At 58.5% G+C, this 16,329-nt stretch overlaps 1 protein-coding gene across 1 annotated transcript in view; it reads right to left on the bottom strand.

The window, feature by feature from the left end:
- CARMIL2 (capping protein regulator and myosin 1 linker 2) overlaps window positions 1-16,329 on the bottom strand; it is a 23,108-nt gene extending 6,779 nt beyond the window's left edge. The window contains exons 1-30 of the mRNA XM_040075513.1: window positions 16,243-16,329; window positions 14,986-15,077; window positions 14,813-14,863; window positions 14,464-14,523; window positions 13,174-13,295; window positions 12,720-12,817; window positions 12,047-12,117; window positions 11,449-11,522; window positions 10,276-10,351; window positions 10,111-10,199; window positions 9,683-9,777; window positions 9,435-9,521; window positions 9,131-9,240; window positions 8,696-8,773; window positions 8,493-8,569; window positions 8,296-8,400; window positions 8,005-8,074; window positions 7,765-7,846; window positions 6,561-6,657; window positions 6,243-6,300; window positions 5,539-5,711; window positions 4,787-4,855; window positions 4,063-4,156; window positions 3,892-3,987; window positions 3,161-3,289; window positions 2,083-2,196; window positions 1,776-1,951; window positions 1,206-1,293; window positions 650-766; window positions 95-161 (exon numbers count right to left, since the gene is read on the bottom strand). Coding sequence (XP_039931447.1) covers window positions 95-161; window positions 650-766; window positions 1,206-1,293; window positions 1,776-1,951; window positions 2,083-2,196; window positions 3,161-3,289; window positions 3,892-3,987; window positions 4,063-4,156; window positions 4,787-4,855; window positions 5,539-5,711; window positions 6,243-6,300; window positions 6,561-6,657; window positions 7,765-7,846; window positions 8,005-8,074; window positions 8,296-8,400; window positions 8,493-8,569; window positions 8,696-8,773; window positions 9,131-9,240; window positions 9,435-9,521; window positions 9,683-9,777; window positions 10,111-10,199; window positions 10,276-10,351; window positions 11,449-11,522; window positions 12,047-12,117; window positions 12,720-12,817; window positions 13,174-13,295; window positions 14,464-14,523; window positions 14,813-14,863; window positions 14,986-15,077; window positions 16,243-16,282 — 2,755 coding nt within the window. The 5' untranslated portion in view covers window positions 16,283-16,329. The remainder of the gene's footprint in view (window positions 1-94; window positions 162-649; window positions 767-1,205; window positions 1,294-1,775; window positions 1,952-2,082; window positions 2,197-3,160; window positions 3,290-3,891; window positions 3,988-4,062; window positions 4,157-4,786; window positions 4,856-5,538; window positions 5,712-6,242; window positions 6,301-6,560; window positions 6,658-7,764; window positions 7,847-8,004; window positions 8,075-8,295; window positions 8,401-8,492; window positions 8,570-8,695; window positions 8,774-9,130; window positions 9,241-9,434; window positions 9,522-9,682; window positions 9,778-10,110; window positions 10,200-10,275; window positions 10,352-11,448; window positions 11,523-12,046; window positions 12,118-12,719; window positions 12,818-13,173; window positions 13,296-14,463; window positions 14,524-14,812; window positions 14,864-14,985; window positions 15,078-16,242) is intronic.

Below are 16,329 nucleotides of genomic sequence, written 5' to 3'. Positions count from 1 at the left end.
CAGGTTGCTGCTGTGAGCCCCCCGCCCCTGCCCCGCCCCGTGGGGACAGCGTGGCACCCACTGCAGCAGAGAGACAATTCCGTGGTGACCTTACTTCTCACAGTCGGTGTGGGCCGAATGCTCCTGAAGTGCTTGTTTCTCCTCCGCAGGGCCATCTTGTACTGCAGGGAGAGAGGGATGGTGGCAGCTCCGGCCTGGACAAGCTGGCTGTGCCAGGAGGCATCCCACGGCAGCTGGAGCCAGCCAGGCTTCGCCCAGCAATGGGTGCAATCCCTCCATCACCCCGAGGCTGCCAGGGCTGCACCCCCTCATCTTGTCCCAGCTCCAAAACTACTCATGGCTCTGGATTGGATACTTCCCCATCCAGAGCCAAGCTCTACACTGGATCCCAGCTCCCAAAGCGACAGCAGCAGGACAAGGTACAAGCAGCCAGGCCTCCACAAGGACACATTCCCGGTGCCGGCAGCATGGCCTGGCAGGTTATCAGTGCCATTTCTCAGCACTAATTGCCTTAGCACTGCCCTGGGGGGTGCCGGGGGGTGCGTGCACCCAGAGAGGCTGCGGCTTTAAGCCCGGCATCATCCGGTGAGGCGGATAAAGGGCGGTTATACCACAGGCATCACGCGGCGGCGGTGGGTCCGGACCCTACCTCCTCTGCAGCGAGGTCCGGAGGATTCCTGCCCCTTGCCAGCGCGGTGGCATCGTCCTCAGCCGACTCCGGCAGCAGCACCAGGAGGTCGAGCCCCTGCTTGGAGAGGCTCTCTGCCTAAAACCATTAGGAAGCGCTTAAATTATCCCAGGGGCTGAAGCGTGCTCGGCTGCCCTGTGTGCTCCGTGCTGCTCCGCTCGCTACCCACGGCCGGGATTTGTGAGCGGATTTAGGCCTGATTAGCCGGTGTCCAGCCCAGCACAGCTGCCTTGCTGCAGGAGTGGCCGGTGCCCGGCGTCACCCCAGCACCCCCCGGCACACGGCAGCAGCGCTGGGACTTTGCTCAGGGTGTTAATGTTGCTGTGACCACACTGGGAGAGGATTACCTGGGAGGAAAACCGGCCTGGGTGGGAACCGTCCTGCTTCCCAGACTGCAAATCCATGGTCACAGCATTGGCGTCCAGGTAGCTGGGCAATGCTGGGGTACCCAGACCCCCATCCTGCATCCCAGCCCCACATCCCCATCCCGCAGGCTCTGACAGCCCCCAGCACTCACCAGTTTGCACTGGGCGATGGTCAGGTCTCCCAGCACGGCATCCACGATGCAGTCGGCTACAGCGGCTGTGATGGACAGCTTGATTTCACTGGGAGCAGAAAGAGGGCTCTCAGGGCCAGCAGCCACCAGCCCCACAAGCCATGGGGCCACCTCCCCAGAATGGCTTTGCTGAGGACATGGATGCTTGGCTGAGGCTCACAGAGAGGCTCCCAAGACATGCCCGTGTGCTGAGGCTTGCTGGGTCTGTGCTGCCAGAGCAGGAATGGGAACAGGCACTGGCTGGGATGGAGAATGCCAAATGCATCCCATTGTTGATGGTCAGGGCCAGCCAAGGGGATGTGCCTGCAGGAACTTCACCCCATGGGTTTCCCCAGCACCTCAGGGACTCAACCAAAGTGGTTCCAAACAGGAAGAAAAGCTACAGCTGGAAAAACACAGCAGCAGGACCCAGCACACCTCTACCACAGTGTGGGCAGAGGAAAAGTTGGTAGAGAGCCCCTGGAATGCTCCTCTGGCCCCATGGGTCAGTGCCAGTGACTGAACGAGAAGGAAGAGCAGCACATCACCCACTTCAGCTTGCAGAAGACGTCGGTGACCATCTGGTCCAGGACGGAGCTGAGGCTGAGCTGGTCCTGGAGGCAGATCCGCTCTGACATGGCGTTGACCAGCTGATCCCTGACCCCGCTCTTCTGCACCACAGCTGGGCACAGCCCGTGTGCCGTGTCCAGCACCGCCTGCATCATTGCCTGAAGATTGGGGAGGAAAGGAGAGTTTCAGTTTCTTTACTATCAGGATTCACGTGGTTTTCAGTAGACACCCTCCCTCTTTTCCTTGGGCCGAGGCTGGCAAACCTCCCGGGCTGCCCACGGGTGCCCACCTGGATTTCCCGGCTGCAGGTCTGTGATGCTTCCTCCGTGAGACACTCCAGCTTGTGCTGCAGCTTGCCATTCTGGTAGGGGGTGTTTCCTGCCTCGTACAAGAGGGGCAGGATCTGCCCCGGGAAGGGAGGCGGTGTGAATCATCCCACGTCACTTCATATTCCCATATTTCCATGCACAGCCTGCGTCCATGGCTGCCCCACGGAGGAGCATCACCCATACCAGCTGGGGGGACCCAGTGATCTTTTGGCTTTGCTGGCCCAGGTTCAGGCATCCTCATCCCTCACAGGATGGGGATGCAAATCCCTGTGTCCCCTCAATTTCTCCCCACGACCCAGTGACTCTCCTTCCCCTCTTGCACCCCACTCCACTGCTACCTGCATCAAGGAAACCCTTAACCAACACTTTCACCACCTTTCCAACACCAGCACTGTCTTCTTAAATCCTGTCTCAGCCAGATTAAGTAACCAGGGGCATGCCAGAGAGTTGGGGAAAGGGGAAAGGAGGTGGTTTGAAGAGAAGTAGAGGAGGAGGAGAAAAAGGTTCGATGGGGAGAGAGAACCAAGGCCAGGAGGATCAAACCAGGTCTGACAGAGCCAGGAGCTGTCAAGCCAACATGATGGATTTTGTCATGGGCTGATGGCCCACAATCCTCATTGCTGGGATGAAGGTGCCCCAGGGAGGGATGCCTCAGGGATTCTGTGAGCTTTCTCACCAGTGTGGGCACCTGTGGGCTGCAGGGTGCTCTCAAAGCTGGAGCACCCATCTCTCCCAAGGAGGGACACGTGAGCATGGGATACCAGAGGAAGAGGGGCTGTCATCCTGTGAGGAGTGTGCACACAGCTGCGTGTCTCTGGGGCAAGGGGACTAAGAACATTTTGATCTTTGTTCCAGAAGGGAATTCAGAAATTCCCAGCTGTTCTTTAACGTTTGCAAGTGCTCAGTGCTGTCCGTTGCATTGACAATCTGGAATTCCCTGACTGCTGGTTAATGATGTCATTAAGGAATCAATGCCCTGCTTCGATCCCTGAACGGATGCCGGGTGAGCCGAGGGGGTTTCCCACACCGTGGACTCACGCTGACGGAGAGGTTGGCATTCCTGATGGCCTCCTCGGCGCAGAGGATGTCCGTCTCCACCTCCCTGCCCGTGCAGGTGCTGAGGATGTCGACGTGTTTCTGCACACTCAGGCAGATCTCATTCACCATCTGGAGCACAGAGAGGCTGTGTCATGTGCCGGTGCTGGAGCAGCACTGCCAGTTCCCCTCCTTGCCGTGACTTTCCCAGAGAAGAGTGTGCTTGGAGGGAGCACGGGCAGGTTGCAGCCCCCGAGAGCACCCCTGCCTAATAACCAGGGATGCCACGCAGCAGGGATTTGCTGGCAAGAGTGCACAGGGGACAGGAACACCCTGTATAGGTTAGCGTAGCCGCAAGTTATCTCAGCAGTGCCTATGCATGAAATGCATGGATGCAATCAGCAGGATCCCAGGAGATCTGCTTTCCATCCACCCCCACCCTCACCACAGAACCGTGAAATGATTCGGGTTGGAAGGGATCTTAAAAGTCCTCTCATTCCAACCTCCCTGCCATGGTCAGGGACACCTTCGAGCCCAACCTGAGCTTGAACACTTCCAGAGATTTGGCATCCACAACTGCTCTGAGCGACCCGTTCCATCCCTCCAACCTGCTCTGCCTTCCACCCAGGAAAGGTTAAAAGGGCGTTTTGCTTCTTGCAAGAGCTCACATGAGCAAGCCAGGCTCGTTTGGGGCAGGGGAGGAGCAGCCCCACGCAGTGCTTTGTCCATCGCACCTGTTCGGAGGAGGTGGTGAGGATGCCCTGCTGCAGGCGGAAGGTCTGCGCCGGCAGCGTCTGCCGCAGCTGGTTTCTCGTCAGGCAGGCCTGCAGCTGCAGAGGCAGGAGGCCGTGAGCGGCGATGGTGGCGCCCGGCCCTGCTTTCCCCGGCCCACGTCCCGCACCCACCTTGTGCACGGCCTCCTCGGTCCTCTCGGGGTGGCAGCGGTAAGCCTGCGCCACGTCGCTCATCGGCAGCGGCATCGACTTGAGCGTGTAATTCCTGCGAGGCAGCGGGGGGTGAGCGGGTGCTGCTGCACCCGGGGCTCTTCCCCCCTCTTTGCGTCCCCGCAGACACGACACGCACCCAACAGCAGCCCGGGCGTGGTGCTGAGGTCCAGCCCTGGAGGCAGGGATGGCCACGCTCTGGCGCTCAGCAGGAGCTGGTGGGGTGGCAGTGGCCACCTGCCCAGACCCTCCATGCACCCCTCTTTCTTCAGAGCCCCAGAGACCTGCACGGCCAAGCACCAGACAGCCTGGTGGGTGTGCTCAGCAGGTGAACAATCTCTACCCACCTGTCATGGGCAGGGAGGAGAGGAGCATCACCACCAGCAGATCCCCCCGTGCTCACCGGGGGCTCCCTGGGGGACATGAGGCTGTGCTGGTTGGCATGCAGAGCCCAGGGGAGCCCCTGGGGTTGGAAGTGGGGGTGTCGTCACCGAATGGGTGTCAGGTTGCTTCTCTGGCTGCAAGGCCAGAGCTGTGGACCAACTCCCTTGGGACATGTATGAAACTGTGTGATGGCCTTGCCGTTCAAGGGGAAAAAAGGCCCTGGGGACGGTGACGTGCTGGTGACAGAGGCTCTTTTGCATGGTGGTAACAAGCCAGGAGGACCAAGAGCCTCCTTCCTCACCTCTCCAAAGCTTGAGCCACCTCCAGGAGCCCATGGGCAGTTGTGTTGTTCCTGTCCCAAATCACAGTCCTGCAAAAAGAAGGACCTGGGTGAGCCCTGCCCACACCCACACCACCTGAGGGGTGCCAGCAAGAGCCAGCCCAAGGCTGACCCCAGGCATCAGAGAGCCTAAAAGTGGGATTAAAAATGACAATTTTCGGTGTCCAAAGCCCAAACTTGGACTTTGCAAGGAGCTATAAATTAGGTGAGTGCCCAGAGGGAGTGAAGGGCTGGGAGGACACATTCAGGCACCATCCTGTGGGCAGGGACAGACGTCTCCCAGAGGAGCAGCCCTGGCTGAACACGGTTCCCTGCCCTCTGCAGACACCCCTGCTTTGGCTTTGTGTACACAATGTGGTCAAAAATGGTGTTTTAGGAGGTGATGGCAGAGCCTGAGGCGAGGGCAGTGGCCACAAAGGTCTGTCTGCAGCATGTTGGGCTGGGCAGGAGCCTGGAAAATGGGTGACAAGCACCAGGGCAGGGATTGAGCTGCTCTCTTGTCCTTCACATGTCCCCTGCCAGTGCTGCCAGATGACTGCCACGGGAAAAAATGCAGTCATAGCATCCAGCCATGTACCAGGAGTGGTGCAGAACCGCATCCGTGGCCGTCAGGAGCCATGACAATCCTCCTCCGATGGCATCAGCACCACAACCCGCACATCAGGGCCACCCAGCACAGGGGCACCCACAGGGCGTTGCAGAGCTGCTGCTACCTGAGCTTGGTGTTGATCTGCAGGGCCTTGGCGAGCATCTTGGCCCCCGTGTCCCCCATGGCGTTGCCGCTGATGTCCAGGGAGATGAGGCTGGTGTTGCTGCCCAGGGCACTCAGCAGGACGTTGGTTCCCAGTTTGAGGCGCGATTCAGCCACAGACAGCGACTGGAGAGGCTAAAAAAGGGACAAGGAGGGGGACAGGTGGCCAGGACATGTCAGGGTGCACGTTGCCCTTCAGACACAGCCTCCAGCCCTGTCCCGCAGCCTCTGGGCTGGTGCTGGTTTTGGAGAGAACAAGCGATGCCGACCCCCAAGAAACAGAAGGGCAATGAGTGCTTAGGCAACAGGCTGGATTTAGCTCAGATGCCTGGCAGGCAGTGAGGAGAAAGGAGAGGTTTTTTGGGAAAGCTGTGCTGAATCCAGGTTACACCAAGCGTCTCCTCCACGCCTTTAGCCACACACATGCTCCCATTCTCCCAGATGAACGGGAACAGCTCCCACTTCTCTGTCTGAGCTTCTGCTTCAGACTGAGGAAAAATAAAAGCAGGAGGACTTGAATGGCAGTGGAAGAGAGGGAGGATTGCTCCCAGCCTGTGAGGGAGGGATCTGGATGGCACCCTGGCATGGACACTGCACAGGGGTGGCTGAGGGTGAGCAGGAGCATGGATGGGATGGTTGGGGTGGCTGGGGGCCAGCTGCACTTACACAATCCTCCTCCTGGATGAGCTGGACAATGCGGTGCAGGACATCCAACAGACCCTCCCTGTGGGAGAGACTGTGTGTGAGGGGGTCACTCGTGCATGCCCTGGGGCCACAGAGGCAGCTGGCAGAGCTCTGTCCTCCCTGCCACTCTTGCCTGGGCTATGACTGACACTGCACCAGGGGCTGGCAATGGTGACCCTCCCCGCTCCAGGATGGGCAGGCAATTCCTACCAGCCATGGGCTTTTGATGGGAGAGAGAGTCGAGGTGGGTGCACCATTCCAGGATGGCTCCAAGCCTGGGTGCTGCTGCTTTGCACTCACTTGGATTTGATGTTGAAGTTTTTCCCCAGGGAGACGTGCCTAATGGATTTGCTTCTGCCAATGGAGAGCACCAGCGTCACCATGTTGGGGTCAAAGCCTGCAGGAGATGGGAGACACCCACCACGGTGTTCCAACAAATCCATGGAGCTGGCACCGAGGTGGTCCCACACAGGAGACCTGCAGAGCCACCAAGCTGCCACAGTGGGATGCTGGAGATGCCCAGAGAAGTTCCTGGGCATCTTCCTCCCCTCCTGGCTTCCCCAAGGAGACTGAAGACCTGCACAGAGCTGGGGTCCCTGAGAAACGACCTCAGGGAAGGAGCAGCCGGAGTGGGCACCCCTGATACTGGGGTGCCAAGGCTGTGCTGAGCCACGGGGGCACCAAGGGAGCTGGAGATGGCCCTTGCTCTCTGCCATCCCTCAGGGATGTGCCCCCATCACCCACCGGCCACCCTGGACAGCGTGGGGCGAGTTCAGCTTTCAGGCAGCTGCCTGCACTCCCGTCCTCCAGGCTGCACCTTCACCTTCACCAGGGAAGTTGGGCAGAGACATGGGCAGGGATCTGCTCACCCAGCAGCTCAACCAGCCAAGGGCACAAGGCACCAACACCCACCTATGGACTGTCCCTCCTGCACAGAGATGCTCTACTGGGAAAGCCAAAAATAGAAGCATATTTTGGCAAAGGTTGATGGGAGATTTTGGGTGAGAGCACGAGGTTTTGGAGCATTGGTGTCCTGAAGGACTCCAAACCACATCAGCTTTCCCAGAGGCGTTTGGCTACTGAGGAGTCGCACGGTCTGCTGTGAGATCTTAGCAAGGCTGTTGGAAAGTTTAGGACCTTCCAGGTGAAATGAACAGCTGGCAGAGGTGATGGTTGTGATAATTAGAGTCACTTGCCCATGGCTTCAGAGGCCACAGCAGGGCAAGGCTGGCAGCAGAGCTACAAACATCTGCAGAGAAGTGGGAAGAGTTTCTGCCCAGGGAAACGCTTTCAGTGCTTCAAACCCTGAACCAGCGACACGAGACCACTGCAGATTCAGTGAACTGAAGAGGACAGTACCAAGAAATATGTGGAATGATAAGTTTTGGCAAGTCTTGAGGCAGGAGGGCATAAAGAAATCACCCCTCTCCCTGTGCTGGGTGACTGCACACGAAGGTCCAGGAGATGGAGGAGATCTTCTCCCAGGCTAGGAGAAGCCACCTACCATTGTCAGACAAGTCCAGGTGGCTGATGGAGCTGGCATCGGGGATGAGGTCCTGGATGACTTGGGCCCCCGCTGATCTCAGCTTGGAAGAAACAGCAAGACATCAGTACAAGGGGAGGCAGCGAGCCCTGCAAACGAGATCCTTCTGTCGGGGAGGTCAGACAGGGCACGGACCTTCCCACACTCCACAGTGGGACCCCCTGGCCGGAGGGGCCGTGCCCCAGGCTGCTGGGCCCTCACCTCACAGCTGCTAAGATCCAGGTGCAGGTCACTGATGTGACTGTTGTCTGCCAGCCCCTGCAGCAATGCCCTGGAAAAGGCACCGAAGCCGCCCCCATCAGTGCAAGAAACAGGGGCACCAGCACCTGCCATGGGGCAGCCCCAACAGCCCAGGCACTGGGATTGCTGGAGAAGGCAACTTTCCCAGAGCTCTGCCTCTCACAGCCCCTTCCATCCATCTCCCCACCACCCTGACCAAGGTCTCCCCAGGCTCTGCTCACCCCAAATCCATTCCCCGCAGCCCAAACGCACCTTATGACTTCGGCTGGCAGCTTGGTGCCCGCCAGGGAGACGTGTCTGAGGGAGCAGGCCTGGCTGAAAAACTCCTTGATGTCAGGGGAGATGGTTTTCACCCTCCTGAAAAGGATGGGCACAACGTGGCAACGACTCCAACCCAGCACCAGCCACCCCCTGGGTACCCCAGCCCCTCACACCACCCCAGGGCTTACCTGTGGGAGTACACGTTTTTGGAGAGATCCAGGTGGATGAGGCTGCTGTGGGATCCGTGGACCAGGGCTCCAAAGAGCTGCCAGGGTGGGGATGTGAGCCATGTGGAGGAGGACCCGGAGGCACTGCAGCCCCTCACACAGCCGGGGGGTGGAGGGGGACTGAGGGCAGGGCTCGGTGCCAGGACGCCCTGCGTGGTACTCACAGCATCCAAAGGACAGTCTGTGCCAGCCAGGCTAAGGTGGGAGAGCGAGTGGCAGTGGCGGAGGAGGCTCTGCAGGTTCTGTGGGCAGAGGGGGCTCAGCAGCTTTGCTCCTGAATCCCACCCCCCACCCAGCACCCTGCAGCCCTGGAATCTCGGTCCCAGCCTGCCCCCTCCTTCCTGCTGAGCACAGGGGTGAATCCCGCACACAGGAACCCTCTCTCATGGGATTCGTCCTTGCCCCCACACTCCCACAAGGAGACACAGGGGGATGTCCCCGGGGTGTCCCCAGCTGCTCCCAGGCAGGCTTGGGGTGTTGCAGCCATGACATCCCCATCCCTGGGGTGCTGCAGGGCAGGGCACAGACCAGAGGAGACCCAAACCACACCCCAGAGGCTGAGTGGTGCCACCCCAGCCCATCACAGCATGCGCACTCACACTGATGTCATCCCCAGCCAGGGTGCCGGGGTTTCCAGAGAGGTCCAAGTGCCGGAGGGAGATTCCAATGGCTTTGTTATCTGTGAGGGCCTTGCATAACGTGCTCATCCCTTCAAGAGTGGGAGAGATGGGTGGCTGTAGGCTCCTGCACTGAGGGACAGCCATGGAGCAGAGCAAGGGAAATTCCCTCCAGCTGGGCAGCAGGAGGTCACATCCCTGAAGGATGGATGCCCTTTCCAGGGTGTCCCTGCAGCTCCTCCAGTCACTGCTTCTGTGGAGTGAGGCAAGGGCATCTGGGCTCTACCTCTGGCTGTGAGCATTGTCCTGGCCAAGCTGAGGCTCTGCAGACCCTTGGAACTCTTCTCCATGTACCGGCTGAAGGCAGTGACCCCTGATGAGAGCAGAGAGCTCTGGACGGCTGTGCCAGCACAGCCAACTGTCCATCCCAGCCTGAGCTGCAGCCTCCAGGACACAAGGCAGCTGCTGGTGGGATCTCGAGTTGAACAGCAGTTTTTGTGGGTGTAAACTCATCCCAGCCCAGGATTTGAGTACCTCTGTCTTCCAGCTGGTTGCCAGCGAGGTTGATGGTGTGCAGGACGGAGCTGGGATGGCTGCTGAGCGCCTGGGCCATCCTCTGCACAAAGTCACTGTGGGGAGAAGGGTCACCCATCTGAGCAATGCTTGGGCACCTCCAGGAAACACAGCCACCAACCCTGTAGTCCTAGAGGAATGTGCCACCAGCTCCTGCCTGTGTGGCAGGCCTGGCTCCATCTGAGCAGCCAGAAGGAAGCAGAGCATCTCCAGGGGTGGCTGGTATTCCCTGGCATTCCAGGCTTTGGGAATCTCTGCTCCCAGTGTGGAGGAGATGGAGCCACCAAGCCTTGGCAGAAGGGTCCATGCATGGACCTCCATGTTCCGAGGGAAGAACAACCAGGCTGCCAGGATCCTGCTCATCATTGCCTTGCAACTCCTTCACTTACGCTTTCAACCCACTGTTCTCCAGCACCAGCTCCTCCAATGTCACTGATTTGCTGAGCATGTAGAGCAGCTGCTCTGAAATCTCCTGATTCTGGCAGGGAAGAAGAAAGCCTTTCTGGGAACCTGGCCACCACTGGTGCCCCCAGAGCCACAGCACCGGCACTCACCAGCCTGAAATCCTTGCAGGAGAGCTTGGTGAACCACAGGTTGAAGGACAAGGCAGCAACGCTCAGCGCCACATCCCTGCAGGGTGACAGGGATGAGGGAGTCAAGGACCAGGAAGAACCAAGGCTAGTTCCAAATGGGTGACCCAAAACACCCAGCTGGGGCATGTCCCAAGACATCCAGCCCCAGGGTGCCCCAAGACACCCAGGATGTCTGAACACACCCATCCCAACACACCCAAACCCACGGTGCTCCGAGTGACCCAACCCTGGGATGCTCCAAGACACCCAGTCTCAATGTGCCCCAACACAACGTCCAACAGAACAGGAGTGGGGATTGTGGGTTTAGAGCAACCCACAGGTACAGATCATCTTCCCCAGATTATTCCCTTGGGGAAAATAAAATTAATGAAAATATTTGCGTGCTTCTATCTAAACCTCAGGGTTTTGAATTCTTTTTAACTCTGAACTATCATGTGAACAATGCCACCCGTTTTGCTTGAGTGGAAACGAGTTTCTTTTTTACTTCCTCATCCAAAGAAATCTCTAAAACGGTCTCCTTTTTGGCCAACTGAACACAGATCCTCTGTTTTCCAAAACACTCAACCCACAACTTTGACTCACTGCAGCCTGGCCTGGCAGTTGCCTCCCCTGAGAGTTGAGCCCTTGCTTCATCTTTCCTGGGATGGAGACCAGGCTGAGCCCCACAGGGAAAACTCCAGGCCCAGCTGGAGCTCACAGCCCCACTATCAGGTTATGATCAGGTGATAAGAAGGCCATAACAGATATCTGGGGGGGCTGGCAGGGAGCAGTGCGAGTTTCAGGGTGGCAAGCTGCACCGGCTGCTTTGCATAGGGAAACACCTGACAGCCACGAGCTGCAGGAAGCTGCAGTGACATTGGGTTTTCAGCCCCATAAACAGCTCTCAGGCTGATCTAAGAGTTAAAAATGAACAGAGAGGCTGCCTGGACTCTCAGCTGCTGCCCCATGGGACGGGGCTCGGAGCGTTTGGTGAGGGGAAGTGTCAGGCTGCAGATGTGGCATCCCTGGGGCATGCAAGCTGTAAAAGCTTCTAACGTGGGCAGAGGAGCGTGTTGGGACCCCCAGCAGGGACAGGGGAATGAGGATGAGTGCTGGAACATGGAATGCTGCAGGCAGCATGGCTGGGGGACTCACCTGCTCTCCAGGTGGCTGAAGTCCAGCAGGTTGAATTCCCGGCAGTCCTGGCTGTGGTAAATGTTGTCCACGTCCTTCCCAGAAGGATGGACACACGGATCAGGCTCAGCACCGGGTCCTGGGGAGGGCTCAGGTGCCTGGTGCTGCTGGAGGGAGCTGAGCCCTCGGGGAGCCTCTTCCAGGGAGTCCCTTGGCCTAAACCCAAACCCTAAACCCTTCCCTAGTGCTCTGGCTGGCAGAGGACACGTCCTGGCTTGGTAGGACAGACCAGTGAGTCTTGGACAACTTCCACAGGGAATGGTCAGAAGGCGACACACCCCAGGCTGGTGGGAGTGAGGGTGTGGGGAGAGGTGAGCTGGGATCAGTGTCCAGAGGAAGGGGGGACAGTGAGTCCCGCTACGGCTGGGTCCCAGCAGGGTTCTCCTCCACTAGGACACCCAGCAAGGTCCCAGGTTTTCAGGGGCTCCCCTTCGGTCACAGTCTGGGAAACAACCTGGCACCAAGGCAGCCCACTCCCACCTGCACTTTGACTCCAGCCCGCCCAGGGGCAGGGGGCACTCAAGCCGGGCAGAGCTGCAGTTCCCAGATTTGGGCTTACCCACTGGATCTCCTCGCGGAAGGCAAAGCCGTTGTAATCACACAGAGCAGCGTAGGTCTCTGAAAACCCCCCTGCAAAGAGAAGCGGTTTTGGGGGCAGACCTTCCCACAGGAACACGGAGGAGAACTCTGGGGAGAGTGGGAAACAGGAGAGGGTGACAGGGACCAAGAAGCAGTGCTGAGGGCTCCCCCTTCCCTCTCAAAGGGGAGAGAGATCTACTGTCAGCCCCCAGAGAGGGGCTGTGCCTCGCTTTGCTTGATCCATGTGGATACCAGGCAAGGCACGTTGCTGTGGTGGGAATGGAGGTTATCCTGCTCCACACCAGGTCCCAGGAAAAGCTCCTGGCTCTGCACTGGTGCCGTATGAGGTGGGTAGAAGCACGCAGAGCTACAGGTCCTTGCAGGTAGATGCTGAATAATATTGCCTGCTGTCCTGCTTCTTCCTGGGCAGCTACATCCCCTCAAACCTGCTCCTGCCCCATGGGATGGGGTGGGCTGGCAGACAGCAGACCCCAGTAGCAGGGCTCCATCTGACCAAAGCCATCGCAGCTGCCCTGCTGGCAGAGGTGGGGGCTGCCAGCAGAGCTGCTGTTGATGGATGCAGGGCTGAGAATGGTCCCCAGGGTGCTCCAACCCTCCTGGCCCTGCCTGAGGGAGGTTATGACAGGATTTACCACAAGGCCCAGGGTTGCTCTGCAGCATTTCCTCCAGTGAGTCTGTGATCTGCTGGATCCTCTCGTACAGGCTGGGGGGGGAGTTCTTGAGCAGCGTCCTGGGGAGGAGCAGAGGGGTGTGTCAGGGTGGGCCAGGAGAAGAGCATCCCCACCACCTTATGCTTAGCTAATTTATGTTTGTGTGCAGGGTGGCCAGAAATATTCAGTCAGGGAACAGGGTCTTGCCTCCATCCATGTGTTTTTCTCCTGCTAAAAGCACTGTTGTAGATCCATCCTATATTTGGGATTTTCTAGCTGCAGGTGTCCCTGTTCATGGCAGGTGGGTTGGACCTAGATGATCTTTAAGGTTCCTTCCAACCCAAACCATTCCAGGATTCTACAATCTGGGGCTTTTCTGGGCAAAGGCTTGCTCTGGCTCACACACAGCCACCCCTCAGGAGCAGAAGCCCCTTACCCAAGGGATGAGTCTGGAAAGACCTTCTTAAGTGACATGGTGACATGGATAACGACTTGCTCCAAATCATCCAAGGACATGAACCGGAAGGCATAAGACGCTGCATCTGTTTCTATGACAACCTGCAGGGTCCAAAGGATGAGAGATGCCTCAGTGAGCTGGCAGCACGCAGCGTCCCCAAGCCCCCAGACACAACGGTGACAGCCATCAGCTCCTCACTGCCAACCCAGCCAGAGCACCGTAAGCACAGGGAATGCTGCGAACACCAGGAATTTAGGATAAAATACACTGGTGTGCCAGAATAAGGCATAAAACTCCTGAAAATTCAACTTAGGCTGATGCAGTGAGGTGAGAACAGCCTTGTTTCTGCCTGCAGCAGCTGCAGCTGGAGGATGGAGGTTTCCTCCCTGAATTTATTTAATCGAGGTTTAGGGCTTCTTTAGCTTATGGTTCCTTAAAAAAAAAAAAAATCCCATGGCAACATGCTCCCTGATTTAATTACACGCTGATTGAGGCGTGGGAGCAGGATGACAATTATCTGCTGGCATCGTGAGGACGGCGCTTCCGCCAGTGCCCGGGGCTGTGGAGGCAGGAGAGCGTGGGACTGCCTGCACATTAACAACCCCTGGGCTTTCCATATCCCAGTCAGATGTCTCGCCCCTCTCCACCCTGGGGTTTCCACTCCCTGCACCCCTCAGTCTCTGCCCAGCTCCTTCAGCTCTCTGCAGCCTGCTGAGCAGCAGAAGCCCCGTGTGGAGGCTGAGGCCATGGTTGCTGATGATGCTTTAACGAGAAAAAGCCAGCCAGGATGTTGGAAATGCCCAGACAGGAGGTTAGCCAGGATCACAGCCCTATTTCAGCCAGTACATCCAAGCCTTGAGATCCAATTCCTCTCTTCCATGGTTCCCACTGCCACACCTGCCCTACGTGCCCGCCCCTCCCTAAGAGGATTAACGGGGTTTAAAACACCCTCCTGCTAAATTTGTCTTCACCTTGGTAAGCCTGCAGCCGTTTGTCACCTTGTCCCTGCTGAGCCAGGAGCTGTCCGTGGATCCCAGAGGGGAAGAAGTGCAGGCACCCACCCAGCACCCTTGGGTGCCTCCCTGCACCTCCAGCTCCAGGGAAATACCCCTGATGAGGATCAACACTGGTGACCCTCAATGTGCAACGGGGGACCAGAACACCCCCAGATCCTATGGTGGGCTCTGGACCAGGGTTTACCACGGGGGGTGGGCAGGAGCGGGGGTAAATGCCCAGGTTGGGTTTGTCCCAGTTGCTGGTGTCACTCACCACACTGGGCTCTTGGGCTGTCATCTCCCTCACCTCCAGGAAGCTGAAGCTACTGTGAACCTGTGGGTGAGAGGAGCAGGATCAACCCCAGTGCTGATGGAGACAGGAAACCCAAGGGTTCCCCCCCAACTCCCACACTTCCCCATGCCTCAAGCAGTGCTTGGCCTTGGCCCCACCCTTCACCAGCCCCCAAAAAGACCCCCTCCCCTTCCCCCCATCTCTCTCCTCATCCTGCTCTTGAGGGCTTCCCAGACCCAGTGGCCCAGGTGACTCTTGGGTCACTCCCCCCAGTGCCCCAGGAACCCCAGGAACCCCAGGGCTGTACCACGGCACAGCGTCCCACACTTACTCTCACTGGCAGCATCACAGGCAGCACATAGGCTCGCCAGGGTGTCAGGACCTAGGCAAGGTGTGACAAGGGACCATGGTGACGTGGGAGCCACCCCTGTCCCTCACTGCAGCCATAAAATACCTTCCTGGAGAAACCAGGAAAGCAGGAACCAGGCTGGACTCTGCACATACCAAGATAAAGTCATCATACTTGGATTTCACCTGCAGCTGGATGCTCAGCACCAGGAGCACCTTCTTTGTCCCCAGGAAGGTGGTGATGCCCTCTGAAAAGACCAATGTCCGCATGAAATTAGGTGGCTGAAGTCACCTTGGTCCTCTCCCATGTGCCCTGCTTCTCTTGGGGATACTGTCCCCACCTGAATCATCTTCTCTCCCTCCACACTTGACAGTCAGACCCTGGTTACTCTCAGACAAGCCTCACACTTCACCACCCGTGGGTCTCCTTCACTGCTCGGGTGATGCCCCCACCTCCATCTTCTGCCACAGCCTCAACCAAGGCCCAGAGCTTTGGGGTTGCTGGTTCACACTGCCCCTGGTGCCTCACCCACTGGGAGCTGGCACTGACTGGTAAGAGGGTCCCGATTTTTCTTCCTTCCTCTCCAAATTCACCACTAGGGAGCAGCTGGTCACTCAGGTCCTTCCTCTCCACAGAGCAGGCAGGGTGGTCACATGTGCCAACCTCCCCGAGTTCACAGAGCATCCCACAGCGTGAGCATCGCTCCTGCCTTCAGCACCACCTCCCTGCCTTCCTGATTCATGCCTCTCGCCGGGAGAAACAGGACCAAAACCAGAGCTCTCCATCGCTGCGCAGAGCAAACCAGGCTGCCACAATGACATCAAGCCCCACGTCCCCAGGGACCCACCCTGGTCCAGCCGGGGCCTGAGGCTGTGGGGACACGGTGACCCAGCTCCGTCCCACCTCACTGCAAGCCTCGGTGGGGTGATGAGGCTGAAGGAGCCTGATATCTCTGGGGCCTTTTGCCTTTTCAATCAGCCAAGAGAAGGCTGTGAGGAGCGGCACTCCACACGCCCTCATGCCGAGCTGCAGGCTGTGCCTTCCTGGGGAGCTGCCGGGGACCCCCAAACTGGCCAGAGGAACACAAGAGGAACCCAACCCAACCTGGGACTGAGCAGCACCAAGCTGCACCCCCAAATCTGGCAGCTTGAGATGGCAGAATCCCATCCTTGAGGAGCCAGGTTATCTGGGGATGCTCTTGGACCAAGGTCCATCCTCAGGCAAACGAGTTTTGGGGACAAGAGGAACCCCCAGACACCTCATGGGCCCCCCTGAACCTCAGCTGTTGCAGCTGAGGGACCCGAAAGTGACTCTGCCAACTCCAGCGAGGCAAAGTGGGGCCGAGCAGGCCCCTAGGGGCAGCTCCCATGCGGCAGCGATGCCCCGGCAGCGCGGCGGCGGGCGACGCTTACCTTGGAGCTCAGCGGGGATCCCTCCGGGGGACGCGGCCATGCCTGGGACCGCGGGCTCACCTGCCGGGGATGCGGGTGTCAGGGCAG

This window comes from Hirundo rustica, chromosome 11, assembly GCF_015227805.2.
Source record: "Hirundo rustica isolate bHirRus1 chromosome 11, bHirRus1.pri.v3, whole genome shotgun sequence".
NCBI lineage: Eukaryota > Metazoa > Chordata > Aves > Passeriformes > Hirundinidae > Hirundo > Hirundo rustica.
This window is presented reverse-complemented; position numbering and strand designations above follow the sequence as displayed.